Source organism: Euprymna scolopes, chromosome 8 (assembly GCF_053919585.1).
Source record: "Euprymna scolopes isolate OS-2025 chromosome 8, ASM5391958v1, whole genome shotgun sequence".
In the NCBI taxonomy this organism is placed as follows: domain Eukaryota; kingdom Metazoa; phylum Mollusca; class Cephalopoda; order Sepiida; family Sepiolidae; genus Euprymna; species Euprymna scolopes.
In genome coordinates, this window is record NC_136489.1 from 22,558,015 (window position 1) to 22,574,623 (window position 16,609).

The 16,609-nt window shown below is 32.3% G+C and overlaps 1 protein-coding gene across 1 annotated transcript in view; it reads right to left on the reverse strand.

The window, feature by feature from the left end:
* LOC145284035 (equilibrative nucleoside transporter 1-like) overlaps window positions 1–16,609 on the reverse strand; it is a 67,737-nt gene that overhangs the window by 2,249 nt on the left and 48,879 nt on the right. Inside the window, exons 12-14 of the mRNA XM_080133123.1 lie at window positions 12,502–12,604; window positions 9,136–9,221; window positions 1,906–2,114 (exon numbers count right to left, since the gene is read on the reverse strand). Coding sequence (XP_079989249.1) covers window positions 1,906–2,114; window positions 9,136–9,221; window positions 12,502–12,604 — 398 coding nt within the window. The remainder of the gene's footprint in view (window positions 1–1,905; window positions 2,115–9,135; window positions 9,222–12,501; window positions 12,605–16,609) is intronic.

Sequence of the window (16,609 nt, forward strand, 5' to 3'; positions counted from 1 at the left end):
ATATTAACATTATTTTTAAGCTTATACAGATCGTCGAGACGTGGTTTAACAATGTAAATTAACAAAATTTATTGCTGATTGGTGCTATAACTACGAAAACGCGGTGACGTATTTACGAAAGTGTGTATTTACGAAAGTGTGTATTTACGAAAGTGTGTATTTACAGACTACAGAATACCATGTAACAGAAAAATTACCAAATACAAAATTCTAAATAATATTGCAGTATTTACTTCCTTATCAAGAAAGATATGACACAAAGTCAGAATGTGCTGAAAATCAAGCCATCGTTCCTAAGTTGAGGGGCACTTATTAAAATTGTATCGGGCACATAGCAATAACAAGTAAAAAAAAATGGTGGACTTCCTAGGAACAATACTACCACGTGAAGATTGTTAACATCCTAAGTGAAAGTAATGTTTATGAAACGAATTGGAATCGAACTTAGGACACTCAGGTCATCAGTCTGTATCTGTAACCTTGGTTTATAGATTAAAATTGATAATTCGAATTATTTGAATTATTCAGTTCTTTATTTTAGCTTTCTGAGGGTTTAGGGTTCAATCCTCAGTACGCACGCAAAAAAATACAATTACAAATTACTGAACATTTCTACCCTGTTCTGGATGAAGGAATGAGAGCAATGGATTGAATAGAGCGTTCTTTTGGAATTTCGTACGAATTGTAGACATTGACGTGAAGATTTCCCAAGTTCGACAAAATGCTTATGAAAAAGTTCGGAGGTGTGATTTGCATTTAAGAACAGTTTTGTAAATAAATTAAACAATACATAGTGTCTAGTATAATTTTGAAAGTCATTAAAACATACTATTTTATTAAATATTTTTATATTGAAAGTCGTTATATGGAAGGGTCTAATCAGAACGAAAAGTAATTATCGCAAGACAGACGATGCCTCTTTAATCTTGAAAAGACCGCAATAGGTATGAGGAAAACAGTCAACAGGAAGACAGTTCCACAAATCTGCAGTTCTTAGAAAGAGGCTAGTGGAATAGGAAGCTATCAACACTGCGATTTAATGGAAATCACTAGACTAACGAGTCGAACGAGCTTAAACAAAATACACAGGGAACAGCTCAGACAATTCTGAAGAACACACGCCATAATAGTATTTATAGAAAAGACCGAGACTAGCAACATCACGTCTGTGATCAAGGAAGTGCAAATAAGAAGAAAGGGCGTGGCGTAATCAAAGTTCATCCCTATTATCAAGAACTCTGAAATGAAATAGAGATTCAATGACATACATAAGCAGGAGCACCACGACTACGCTACAATGACGTGTTCAAGAGACATCTAAAGAGTACTAAAAAGTACGATAATTGAAAAAAAAAAAAGCCGAAGATCGTGTGTTTTGGAAAAAGGTGATGGCTGGTGCAACAGACGTCGTTAGGAAAAGGAATGCATAGTTGTGGACGTACAACTTACTGGAGCAAGTACCGCCACCTGTTGAGACGGACTATATATGTGTCAGTTATAGTAGGACTTCTAAGAAAGCTATTGGGTTGGACTCACATTTAGGCTACAGGTGTTAAGTATAGTCCGAAATACGACAGACTGCTGCTGCTTATGACGACGATGATGACTCCATTTGTAGAGATAAAGAATAACCTCAGATCTGAGAAAGTGTTCAGAGCGATAGAGAGAATCGACTTTTCGAGAAGCAGAAACAGCAATGCATCTAATATATGAAGTCCAAGACTGTTTTGATGAGAGAAAGATCAAGAATTTCAGAATCGATTAATTCTCATTTCAAAATATATCTTGTTTAGAAATATAATCATGAGAAATTTAAGCATTTTTTTAAAGTGTTGCTTTTTTTAAATACAGATTTAAAATTTAGATTTTTATTCCACACCATATAAAGGAATGGATTTCACTTACGTTTGAGAGTACATCATGCACACGCTGTTATAATATCCGGAAGAAATGCCCAGGAGCAGGGTACCGAGGATGAAGATGTAATCGTTGTTCAAAATCACAGGTATGGAACGCACCGCGTTGCCATCGGGTTGATAGTTACACAAGAGAAAAAATGGAAGAAAAACAAAAGCCCGCGAAAATGTCGCCAGCCAGAGAAGTTTATGTCGCCACTGAAACGAAAAGAATAACATCAGTATATATATATATATATATATATATATATATATATATATATATATATATATATATATATATAAAGCTGAATGTGTGTGTGTGTGTGTCTGGTCACGAATAGGCTCCTATATGGTTGACTATTTAAAAAAAAACAGATTACATATAATGATAGAAGGAATGGGTATGTTTGATCTGGCAGAACGGTGGTTCATTAAAATTGTGGAGTCTGCGTTCGCGCCTTGTCCACAAAGTATGGAAATAAAAAAATTAAAAATTAAAAAGAAAACGTTGCAAGTGTTTTTGATATAGATGTAGATAAGAATACTTTGATAAGTATGTTTTAACTATAATAGGGATGGTATAATAAAATCGTGGGGTCTGCGTTCGCGCCTGGCCTCCATAGAATGGAAATAGGCACAAAATTTAATAAAGACTTTTCATATCTATCTGCGTAAGTATACTTTGATAATTATGTTTCAGTTTGAAGAAATATGGTATAATAAAATTATGGAGTGTTCGTTCGCTCCTGACCCCCATAGAATGGAAATATGTCACAAAGTTGACCAAGGTTTTTTAATATAGATTCACAGAATATTGTGATAAGTGTTTCAGTGTGAACAGGTATGGTATAATAAATTATGGGGGTTTATCTATTTTATTTTTACTTTCATCATATTTTGCTTTGGTTTTGATACCCACAAATTCGAAGCTATCTCTTTACAGCGCTTCCTTTTCATAACCTATCATACTTCTGTAGACTGTTTTTGAACCCAGTCAACGATGGGTACTTTTGCTAGTATATATATATATATATATATATATATATATATATATATATATTAGAAACAAGAAACAACAAACAAGAATATTAAAGGCTGAATATAAAAATTGAATAAACGACAATATTTATTAATCCATCGAAAATTCAAACATGCTGTTATACTCAACAGCATCCTTAAACCATGGATCTTCAAAGATAGGCTGTTTTCACCAAAGGATAAAGAATAGTAAGAAAAACACTGTTAAAAAGCTATATCTCCAAATTATACTAAATGTGTATTTCAAGAAGAAATGATTTTCTGAGATTTTATTATCTCCCGTGGCTGGGGTAACGTAAATATACCCCTGTAAAGATTATTCTTTTTTACCTATAAGAAAACAATGACTATTTTTCAGATCGGATTTTTTCCGATTTTCGATACTTATCGGATAAATTTCTATACAAAACATATCTAAGAACACTGCCAGACATATAAATTATCTTTGTGTGAAATTTGCAAAAGATAGGCTCAGCTCTCTTTCAGAACCTATGAAGAAGGAACTCACACACACACACATACACACATACACACATACACACACATACACACATACACACTAAGTGACTTTTATATAATAATAGAGACAGAGATTAAAACTTGACTGATGAAAAGGGATTCATATAAACGAATTTAAACTTCGTAGCATTTGGATTATTTAAACTACTGTTCTCATCTTGAGTAGATTCCATGTATCACCTGGACTAAAGATTAGGCCATTAACCTCTTGAAGACTGTCACTTAATACTGAATTTTACCAAGAACTTTATCCCTTACGCCACAGGTCCTTGCAAGAATCCATATCGTAACGGTTAAAGCTTGAAGATTTTATTCTTATACCGGATGATTCTCAGAATATAATTGCGAATTATTAAGGAATTCGATCTGATCACGGCTGACGGAACAAGAATTGTAAATGTCAAATGAATTAAAGGAATAAATAACAAGATGGTCAATATCATGAATTTTGGAATATAGTTTTGTAATTTGTTCACTATATTGCTTTGCAATTTCATTGAGCTTCTTAAGTAAGGATTGGTCTATATTATAAGAAAATATATTTTCACAGAAATATACACACATACGTATATATATATATATATATATATATATATATATATATATATATATATATAGTTATGAAATATATATGGCGATTAAGCTACACTGAATATTCCGCGTTTCATCCACTCTAGGACTCTTCAGGCTTATGCGCGAATTTTGTGGTTGTCAATTTCGTGGGGAAAACCACAACACTCGCACATAAGCCTGACTAGTCCTAGAGTGGATGAAACCCGGAATATTCAGTGTAGCTTAATCGCCATATATATTTTATAACTTACTAACTAGATCTACCTACGTATTGAACACTTTTGAAGTAAATACTTAAAGTTTACACATAAATTTATACTTTCGTATAGTAATTTTGTGAGTAAATGTAGTAGTTATATATATATATATATATATATATATATATATATATATATATATATATATATATATATAGTCGCGTTTCCAAAAGTTGTTAAAAAATTTACTTGGATGCCATCAGCTAGAATTTAAACCTTGCACTCCAGCCGCGTTCCATACCGGTTGAGCTATAGACAGATAGATAAGAAAAATTAAATTAAACCACTTCAAACTATGATTGAATTTGCGCATACAGTTTTTGTCGGTAAGCTGAAATGCAAAATGTTCATTTCAACTTTCCAACATATTTCTGTCTGCAATCTTAATCAATCCAAACAAAAATGTTACTAGTTATAAACCATCCTTATTGTATGATCATAATTTCCTGTTAATTTCGGTGTTATGTGACAAGTAGTTTAAGAGTTTGGAGGTTAAATATTTACAGACACACACACAGGTATGTACATCTACTGTTTTATAGATTGATCCAACGATTACAATTTAAGCAAAAGAAAAAAAGTAAAACATTTTTGATTTAAGAATTTTTTAAATTTCAAATATCAGTATGATTTTCGATTTTAATTATGTCTATTCAGTTGCTTAAAGAAACTCTTGTATTCTTTTTACATTTTTACTTACACGGATGACAAACAACTTGAATTATAAAAAGAAAAACGATGATAAATAAACTTCAAATTCTTGAATATATTCAGGTGATGCGCGTTTCGTTTAACCTTTTAAAATATAGGTGTTCTTTCCCAAAGAGAAATAGATTCTTGATATTTTCACACACATATTTTATATGACTGCGAATAGAATGACAATACCAAAAGAATGAAAAATGCAATATATATATATATATATATATATATATATATATATATATATATATATATATATATATATATATATATAAATTGAACGTGTCTGTTCGTGTGTCTCTGTGTGTGTGTTTGTGTCTGTACATTTTCTAACGCAATAACTATATCAATTTTAAGTCTGCAGACTCGAAATTTGATATACAGATTACTGAGGTTTAGGAAAATCTTTGTAATCCGTTTTCGGCTAGAAATTTGGCTGTTAAGGCAGCAAAGTTTAACGATTTGACCGTTGAGAACTCTACCAAACTCCTCCGAGAATTTGGAGGTCTAAACACTTGAAATTTAAGATATAGGTTCTTTGACCATGGATCTAACTTAATATCTTGATTTGAGCCTAAAACAATAAATGTTAAGGGATCAAAATAGGGGTCAAATTAAAAAAATTTGACCGCTTTTTTTTTTTTTGCTCAACATACACCTCCAATAAGCCTGCTAGTAAGTATAGATTATTGGGAGTTAAACTCATTACTACTTCTTACACAGGTCCTCATCAATGATTGCTCACTAAAAACCGATGGCGTTCCATGGAGCCTGGCTGACAAGAAATATCCCTATTCCAGTACTCTCCGCCTCTCTCGATAAACTTTGTCAATGAATTTTCATTATCACAATAGTCGCTTGCCATTGACTTCTCACTGACAATAACCATTGGCCATCACTAAAAGTTAGGTTGAAGAAAAGCCTGATCAAGGTTCCAGTCGTATTTGTACTCATCCAGTGAAAGTTTTGGTTAGAGCTTTGTATCTTTCCATCCTCCTCGACCCTTCGATTATTATTATTATTATTATAATTATTATTATTATTATAATTATTATTATTATTATTATTGTTGTTTCTGTTGTCACACTTTGCTGCAGTTATTACTGTTTTCGTGCTGGTAGGCAGTTCATAACATGTGATCATGTATTATCAGCATCTATGTAAAGTCTTCCATCACTATCCGCAATATTTTTCTTCTTTGTATTATTATTGTTATTATTTTTATTAGCAATACTATTATTAAAGTAATTGTTTTTACTACTACTACTACTACTACTACTACTAATGATAATAATAAAAATAATAATAATAATATTAATTATTATTATTATTGTTATTATTTTTATTAGTAATACTATTATTAAAGTAATTGTTTTTACTACTACTACTACTACTACTACTACTAATAATAATAATAATAACAATAATAATAATATTAATTATTATTATTATTATTATTGTTATTATCATTATAATTATTAATAATAATATTATATTTATTATTATCATTATTATCATTATTATTATACTTGTTATTATAATTATAATAATAATAATTATTATTATTATTATAATTATTGTTATTATTATTGTAATTATTAGTATCATTACTATAATAATAATAATAATAATTATTATTATTATCATTATTATTATCAGCATTGTTATTATCGTCATTATTATTATACTTATTATTATCATTTTTAATATTATTTTTATAATTACTATTATCATTAATATATTATTATTATTATCATTATCATTATTATTATTATTATTATTATTATTATTACTATTATTATTATTATTATTATTATTATTATTATTATTATTATTATTATTACTACCAATACTATTATTAAAGTAATTGTTTTCGTAAGTATTATTATATTTAATTTTATTATTATTATTATTATTAATCTTATTAATAGTAATAATAATAATAATGATAATAAAAATATTATTATTATTATATTTAGCATTATCATAATTATTATTATTATCATTATCATTATCATTATTATTATACGTGTTATTATAATTATTATAATAATAATTATTATCATAAGTATTATTGTTATTATTATTTCATTATTATTATCATTATTATTATTATAATAATAAAATTATTATTATTATCATTATTATTAACATTACTATTATTATAATAATTATTAATATTATTTTTATAATTACTATTATCATTAGTATATATAATAATTATTATTATAAGTATAATAATATTAATTATAACAGGAATAATAATTATTATTACCATAATTATAGTGATTATTATCGCTATACTCATTGTTATAAAAATCAATATTTTTATTATGATTATTATCATAATTATTATTATCATTATCATTACTATTATTATTATATTTTCTTATAATTATTAATTTTATAATAATTATTATGATAATTATTATTATAATGATTAATATTATAATTACCCCTATCATTATAATTATTATTATAATTACCTAGGTAAGGCATATCATATGTTAGTCTCTATTTAATACTTTTATATATATATATATATATATATATATATATATATATATATGTGTGTATATATATATTTATATACATATATATATATATATACATATATTTATCGACGCATTGTAGAAATTTGCTGGTTGGTATCTGGGAGCGCGTTTAATTCACTGGGTGTGATACATCCCCCATATGAACTCACATGGCGGGTATGCGACAAGGCGGTACTCCACGTAATGGCATACCGGCAACCTACTGCAAGATGATTATCTGAACCTGCATGTCAAGCACATGTTAGCGGTAGCGAATGGTGACATCTGAAATGTGTCCGACACGGCATTGCGCCTCGTGGATCACCTAAAAAAACTTCGTAGCTGGAGCTGGCTCAATCTTAATCAGCAAAGTATACTTGTATCCGTGTTCTGCTAACGATACTTGGTGGAACGATAAAATGTCGCCCTAGAAAAGACAGCATGATTTAATTTCTGTTTGATGAAAACCATTTTTTTTTTTGCTGCAGTTCATCTACTAGTTAGCTAGTTGTGTACAAATCCGAAGGCAATAGGAGCCTTCTATCCTGTCTGAAAGTGACACAACGTTCAACGAGCGAGGTCGGATATGCGACGTTGTACAATTCACGCTCCCTCTCTCGATCCAAATTATGACAAGAGGACGCATTGTTGGATGAATAACAGGGAGAACATTTGATCTGTATATCCTCTGCCTCTGCGAAATCCTACTTGATTTGATCAGGTTTGGCAGTCTCGGATACTCTGGAAACGACGCAAATTGAAAAGATTTTAGAGGCGACATCAATCAAATTAATGTCTCTATAATTTGTAGAAAGTGAGGAGTATTGTCACTCCAGTCCTGAGTGAATTGTTCAGCGCATCACACAGTCGAGAATTGGGTGTAAGCAACTGGCCATCTCTGTCGTTTGCTTGAAGTTAATATCAATTTTAATGAAAATGAAGCCTGTAATCTTTTTCTCTCATGTAAATATTATATAATTCTACTCTATGTCTCTAACGTGCCATTAATATCTAGTCAGCGTTGCTAATATTCACTGATACACTATAAATAAATGTTAAATAATAATAATAATAATAATAATAATAATAAATATATATTATAAATAAACTATAAATAAATGTTAATCAATGTCAACAAAATAATTTTCTTTCTTTACGACAAAGCAAACAAGTTACTGCACGTTCAGTAAATAAAGCATTCTTAAAAGATGTGTATAACTCATAACATAAGATCAGGCCGTCTGAAGATACCAGCCTCCTGACCTAAAGTGCCTCAAACATTAATGCTATTGTTTATCTTCATTTTCTTTTGCAAAATTCAATCATACACTGCAAAGCGCAAAACGAAAAAAACAATTTTCCCTGCAAAACAACCAAACTAAACACCATGAATAAATATTTGAAGATATAAAGAATATGAAGCATACAAAACCTTTACCAAAATGATTTGATTCGGCTTTTAATAAGCCGAAAAGGGTTGATATGCCGTAAAACGGAACAACCAAACAGCAACGTGATAATACCTGTTTAAAGAACAGAACGCATAGAATACACACGCATCTTTCTATGCATTAGAGTGAAATGTTTAACAAAAAATATTTCTTTGATACTTACCAGTGGAAGGTATTCGCTAGCAATGTTTCCAAGTAGAGAAAAAATGTTGAAAATAAAGAAATACCAGAATGGAGACCAGTACTTATCTGCGGAAATAAGAGACAAGCTCATTATTATATTGCACGACATAACATACATTGTTTATTCATGGCAAAATCGTAACGTAAGCATCATTATATCGTATGAATCCAAAGATTCTAGCGTTAACATTGGTATCCCTGATATTTTTCCAATCAGATATTTTTCAAGAATGAACTACGTGAAGGTTGCCAGAATCCTAAGTGAAAATGATTTTTGTGGAACGAACCGGAACACACAGGACGCCAGTCCGTGTTGTTTTCCATTTGGCTATCGTTACCCCCATTTGCAAATGAATTAGAACAGATTAAATTTGAACAAGACAAAAGGTTCTTTAGAAAAAGGACCGTTCAGCATACCATCGGTTCTCATTGGATCATCAAAGTTAAGCGAAATTGAGCCCGACTAATACCAGATGGATTATCATGTGGGAATACTACTTACGTTGTAAGAATTCAGGTAAGCGGATATGTATAGAACACAATTTTCATGCATTGGGCAGCTCAGAGTATCTTGCTTACGGACTGAGGGTTCGGTGTGATCGGGGGTGTTGACGTTTGGCCAAAAATGTCTCATATGCCCAAAGGAATGAAAGAATATGTTTGTTTTACCGTAGGAAAAACTTCATTTCTCAAGGAAGTAAAATAGGCATTTGGCGACACATAGTCGGGAATAAGCCATTTGTCTTATGCCAAGCAAGAGACTGCCTTGCAGATGGTAAGTAAAATAACTTGGATGATGACAGAGAGAGAGAGAGAGAGAGAGAGAGAGAGAGAGAGAGAGAGAGAGAGAGAGAGAGAGAGAGAAACTTATTTTAGAAGGTAAAGAAGAAAAAGGACAAAAAAAGAGATTCAGAAATAAAAAAACAAACAGAAGCGAAAGAAAGAAGGGACACAATCTCCAAACGACAGAAGAGGAAATGCTAATCCGAGAGAAAGATGGGGCGAGAACTGGGTTTTTAATAAAAGAACATTGTTTTTTTTTTAACAAATGAAGAGACTTGCTTGTTGGCCGTCGAAGATTGCACATTAGCTTTGGGGATTCGTTCAGGGCTTTAGATCCACATAATAGCTAAGCAGAAATCGCTTTTAAATCCTCCTACCGAAATAATTTAAGTTGAAAATCCTGCATCTTGAAGCAGTTTATGTTGATTGAGTACGTTTATAAGAAAAAGAACATGGAATTTTTATTGATTGCTTATTGTTTTAATCTTTGGAAGATAATCCAGTTAATATGAATTGGAACAGATACACCGAGAGCATTAAGGTGGGCTTTCTCTATCGAGTTAGAAATTGAAACCTGACACCCGAATTGCAGATGCAAAAGGCTCATGTATAAAATATGCACATTTTTCTTCTAATTTTCTTAGTAGTCACCGAATACCCTCTTTCTGGATCGATAATATTTTAGTCCAACTGTGCATCATCATCATCATCATCATCATCATCATCATCATCATCATAATCATCATCATCATCATCATCATGACTAGTGATATCCTTGATTAAGACGAGCAAAAATAGACGGCTTTATTTTTGCGATAACTTTAGAAGGTATACCATCCTTCACATATCAATTTCCTATCTCCACCGGCAATCAAATCCACTACAACTGAAGAAGATTAATAATTAGTTGGCGTCATCTTTTTTTTTAAATTGCATTTTTACCCCCCAAAAGGCACAATGCCACTTTGATGAAAGGGCTACTATCTGGGACATAATTGCAGGAAAACTGGGGAGGGAGTTGAGCAGCAAATTGTCTGTTTACATTACATTTGAACTTCTGCATGTCAGTAAAATCGGGGAAGCAGGAACCCGGAAGGGAATTTCAAAGTTCAGCTGTTCTGGAGAAGAAATTATCAGACTAGAAAGCTTTCTTACATTTAAGGATCTCTATTGTGCAGGGTTCGGACTTTGCTGTTGGATTCGTCGGGGTATTAGGTCGAGGGGTACAAAGGCTTGTAATTCGTCGGCGCATCTACCAGTAAAATACTTGTAAAACCGGCAGAGTGATACAATATTTCGTCGATCGGACAGAGGACAGAAGGCTAGCTGACAGTTCGGGCCTATTAGGTTGGCGACTCTCTTTTGAACCTTGTCCAGGAGTGAGAGACTAGTAGCAGATGTACCAACACAAATATGACAACAATACTCCATACATGGGCGAATGGTGGCCTTGTAGAGGTACCGGATACTTTCATGCGTAAGTAACTTTCTAACTCGATAGAGAAAGCCCAGCTTAATGCTCTCGATGTATCTGTTCCAATTCACGTTCCCTATGAACGTTAAGCCGAGGAGTTTGAACGAAGTACTTTCAGGTAATATATCATTAGTCTTATTACTATTGATGGTTAAGAAGGGTTCTTTTATCATTAAAGGAAAGAAGGTTAGTATTAGCAACATCCAACGTTACCATCCATTTTTATCTCCATTCCACTACAGTGGAGGTATTCCTCTAGCGTTTCCGCCATTGCCTTGGATATGAGTTCATTCGTTTTTTGGTTTTTATATATATACTAGAGACGGGTACCCGGCGTGGCCCGGGTGTTTGGAGGTGTGTGTGGAAACTCCGGGGTGAGGGTGGGGGTTAAAAAAAGTAAGTATGATCGAACCCGAACCCTTGAGGTAAAGTTGTAAATTAAAGTGTATATAAAAAAAACAAAAAAAAAAAAACGTGCGACATTAACCATTGACCCACCGCGAGATGCTAACGGAAACATGTTTGAATTTATTTAATTACTTGGATTTGGCAGGAGCTCGTTTTAATGAGTTAATGAGGTCAAGTTTGACTGCGGGATGGTATTCATTTACTGCTGAAAGCTCCCCCCCAAGATGTTATAGGAAAAAGACTAACCAACATGCGGCGAGCGACAAATGTTGAATATTTATCTTCCCGAAATCGAGCAAATTAAATAGACAGGCGAGCTTCGTTGTTAACTGTGAGATATTACGATTTATATGTGATATAAAAAGTTTTAAAAAGTTGTGAACCGACCGACCGCTTCTCTGAAAGAAACCTTTTGTAGACATACAGAAAAAGCCAACACACATAATATATATACATACATACATTTATATATATATATATATATATATATATATATATATATATATATATATATATAGAGAGAGAGAGAGAGAGAGAGAGAGAAAGAGAGAGAGATTATGTGTTAATTAGTGAAAATAATAAAAATATATTGTCTCGAAGTAGTTAAATCATAAAAAATTTTGTGTGACCATTCGAACATGTACAAATAAATTGATTCTTATTATAGTGAGAGATACTCACCTGAAAATGGCAATGAAACACGTTTTATTTGACTCCCAACAACTGGATAATTGACCGACGTGACCATATGAATTAACCATAAATTTAAGCCAGTCATCCAAAGCTGAAACAAATTATGCAAAGAAAAAAAATCAATTCAAAAGAAAGCACGTATATCTATTTTGTATAATATAGAATATCAAATATCCTTTATTTCATTTTATAGCAAATTTACCTTTAAATAAATTAAAATAAAAGTAAAATAAAATTAAAATAAATTAAAATAAAATTTAAATAAATTAAAATAAAATTTAAATAAATTTAAATAAAAGTAAAATAAAATTCAAATAAATTAAAATAAAATCTAAATAATTAAAAATAAAAGTAAAATAAATTAAAATAAATTAAAATAAAAGTAAAATAAATTAAAATAAAATTAAAATAAATTAAAATAAAATTGAAATAAATTAAAATAAAAGTAAAATAAAATTCAAATAAATTAAATTAAAATGTAAATAATTAAAAATAAATTGAAATAAATTTAAATAAATTAAAACAATATAAAATAATTAAAAATAAAATAAATTAAAATAAAAGTAAAATAAATTAAAATAAAATATAAATAAATTAAAATAAATTTAAATAAAAGTAAAATAAATTAAAATAAAAGTAAGTGTAAAGAACAAAGCAGGAATTCAGAAGATACGTTGAGATAAATGAGTCGAGAAACCCGGCGTTGAACAGGAGATAAGAATAACCTCTATGTACTCTCGCTTACAAATAGCGTTACATAAAAATGCCACCCATTAAATCGTTGCTGAAATCTGTAATTATTTCTACAATCTAATTATATTGAGCTTCCTTCTGTTGTACCAGTATTCAAGAATTCTGGCGAAAGGACTGACCCATCAAATTATCGCCCCATTAGCCTCCTCCCACTTTTCGCCAAAATATTTGAGACCTTAATTAACCATACTCTAGTCCATCACCTTACAGATGCTAAACTTCTGACTGACAAACAATATGGATTTAGACAAGCCCCTTCCACAGCAGACATCCTAACTGTAATATCTGAACGTATATACCATTCACTGGACAAAGTGGGGGAGGGAAGAGCGGTAGCTCTAGATATATCTAAGGCTTTTGACAGGGTATGGCATGAGGGTCTCCTCAGGAAAATTAGATCATACGGTATCACGGGTAGAATACTTAACATAATTAAATCCTTCTTAGATAAGAGAAAAATCCAGGTTGTCCTCGACGGTCGTATATCTAAACAATATGATATAAATGCGGGGGTGCCCCAGGGTTCTATCCTTGGACCTCTATTGTTCCTGATATTTATAAATGACCTCCACGACAAAATTGCCTCTGAGATGGGTATATATGCTGATGACACTACACTCTATGTCATATGGCAGGCACGACAGGAAGACGAATGAACACATTTCTAAAGAAATGGCAGAAACACTAGAGGAAGACCTCCAATCTGTGGTGGAATGGGGACAAAAGTGGTTGGTCGCGTTCAATGCTGCCAAGACTAAACTAGTTTCATTCAATAATTACAAGAAACCCTCTCTACCACCTATAGCAATGGCCAACGACTCTTTATCTGAAAGTACATCCTTCAAACTCCTTGGCCTAACGTTCACAGGAAACATGAGTTGGAACACTTACATTGAAGGCATTGCCAGGGACGCTGCAAGAAAGGTGGGCTCTATCTACCGTGCTAGACAACTACTAACACCCGAAAGTATCCTGTACCTCTACAAGGCCACCATTCGCCAATGTATGGAGTATTTTTTTTTTACATAGGCATCACCACATTATCAAGGCCAAGAGGCCACTTAAGGATAAGGGTTGCTGTCACATCTGCGCTGGTGCATCTGCTACTAGTTTCTTGCTCCTTGACAAGGTTCAAAAGAGAGTCGCAAACCTGATAGGCCCTGAACTGGGATCTAAGCTTCAGCCTCCGTCCAATCGACGAAATTTGCATTCCTCTGCCTTTTCTACAATTATTTTAGTGGCGAATGCTCTGACGAACTGCAATCACTTGTGCCCCACGACGTGAGCACCCTGGACAAACCCGACAGGCTGCTAAATCCCACCACACACTATAGAGATCCCTAGATGTAAAAGATCTTTTTACTCCAATAGTTTCTTCCCCAGAACTACTAGACTCTGGAATTCCATTCCAGGTCCCTGCTTCCCCAACAGTACTGATGTGCAGAAGTTCAAGTGTAACGTGAACCGACATCTTGCTGCCCTAATCCCTACATAGTACCCCAGTAGTTGTTGCCCCTGATAGTAGACCCCTACACCAAAGTGGCAATGTGCCTTGTTTGGGGTGAAAATGTAAAAAAAAAAAAAAAAAAAAAAAAAAACTTGACTTGTCAGCCAAGCTTCAATAATAAATGTTCTACAGCTGTAGGTTAATTTAAGCACAATTTTATTTGCAAACATAGGCACATCTACATATAAATATATATTCACACGCATATATAAGCATACATGTGTATACAATTCATTTATACATGTATGTATTTATATATATTATATCAGGTCATGTCATATGCTACTGGTACCATGTAACCCAGTACTACCTGCCTCATGGTCGGGTCACCGGCGACTAAACTGGTTCCCCCACCAGACTTGTTTGGTGAGGAGGGCAGCTAGTCTCCCTGAAGGATTAAAAACAAGACCTTCCAAAGGGCGAATGAACTCTTTATCTGGGTCAGCGGCCAACTAGCACCGTGTATATTTGTGTGTGTATATGTGTATTGGGGTAGAGAGGGCTCCCGTAAGCCGTGGTGAAGGCAACCTTTCTAGGAGAAGCAAATCTCTGATTTAAAAAACCATAAAGCGGAAGACCAGTACCCGCATTAAGCTGGTCTGCAGTTTAATTTATTGCTGGCTATCTTGCTCTTGCTTGTTGCTGGATCTCAACATTTTGAACCGAGAGAGAGAGAGAGAGAGAGAGAGAGAGAGAGAGAGAGAGAGAGAGAGAGAGAGAGACTTAGCTGTCGTAGTACAAAGCTAAGACTCTGTAACATCATATTTGTATAGATACTCCCTCAGACATTTGGGCTCATGAATTTTAAATGTCTGAGGGAGTGGCACTCGCCTGACAAGACGTTGTAATCATATATATATATATATATATACATACTATCTATTTGTTTTACATAAGCATTAATATGTTGCGACACATTCTGACTAAACTTTTGTATAAGCAATATTGCCTGAAGAGGTCTCTGGTCACTTGTAACTAGCTGACCGGAAGATGCTCATCAATGTGTAGCGACATATTAATGTTTATGTAAAAAAAAATAAAAAAAGTATATCTTGCTCTACTATGGTATTGATCACTCTTGAATTAACTTCGTTAAAACTTCATTGGTTGCTGCCCCTTTGGACAATATTAACCTAGAATTATCTCTCTCGCCAAACACTCTCCATCTCTCTGTATATGTACATAGTTTTTTTTTATTAGTTTTGTTTGCGATACGATTGAACAGAAAGCACTACCTAAATGCTAATTAAAAAGAAATGTTTACCTCACCAATGCAATGCCTCCAGATAGAAATGCGGCATATATATTTTTAAAAAGATAATTATCTACGGACACGTGTTACATCGTTTTACGACTTATCAGCGTAAGTAAAATTCAAATGCTTCAACTTGATATCCTAGCGTAATCAAGAAAACAAAACTCACATAGATGAGAGACGAATTCTATTACGTTCAACAGGTACTAATAAATACTGCAGGTATTTAAATCAGTTATATGATTAGGGTTTGCGTAAACCAGAGCAATTATACAATAGCTTAGGATTACAAAAATATGACATATTCATCATTGAACATTCAAGATTCCAAAATCTAACATTATACACACACACACACACACACACACACACACACACACACACACACACACACACACACATATATATATATATATATATATATATATATGAACGAAGGGAAAAAGAGGGAAAACATCACATATTGAAAAAAACCTTTAAAAAAACATCACATATTGAAAAAACCTTAACGAAACAAATAGACAAAATTAGGGTCTTTTCTTTACCATCTTTACTCAATCAAAAATGTGAATGATAAACAA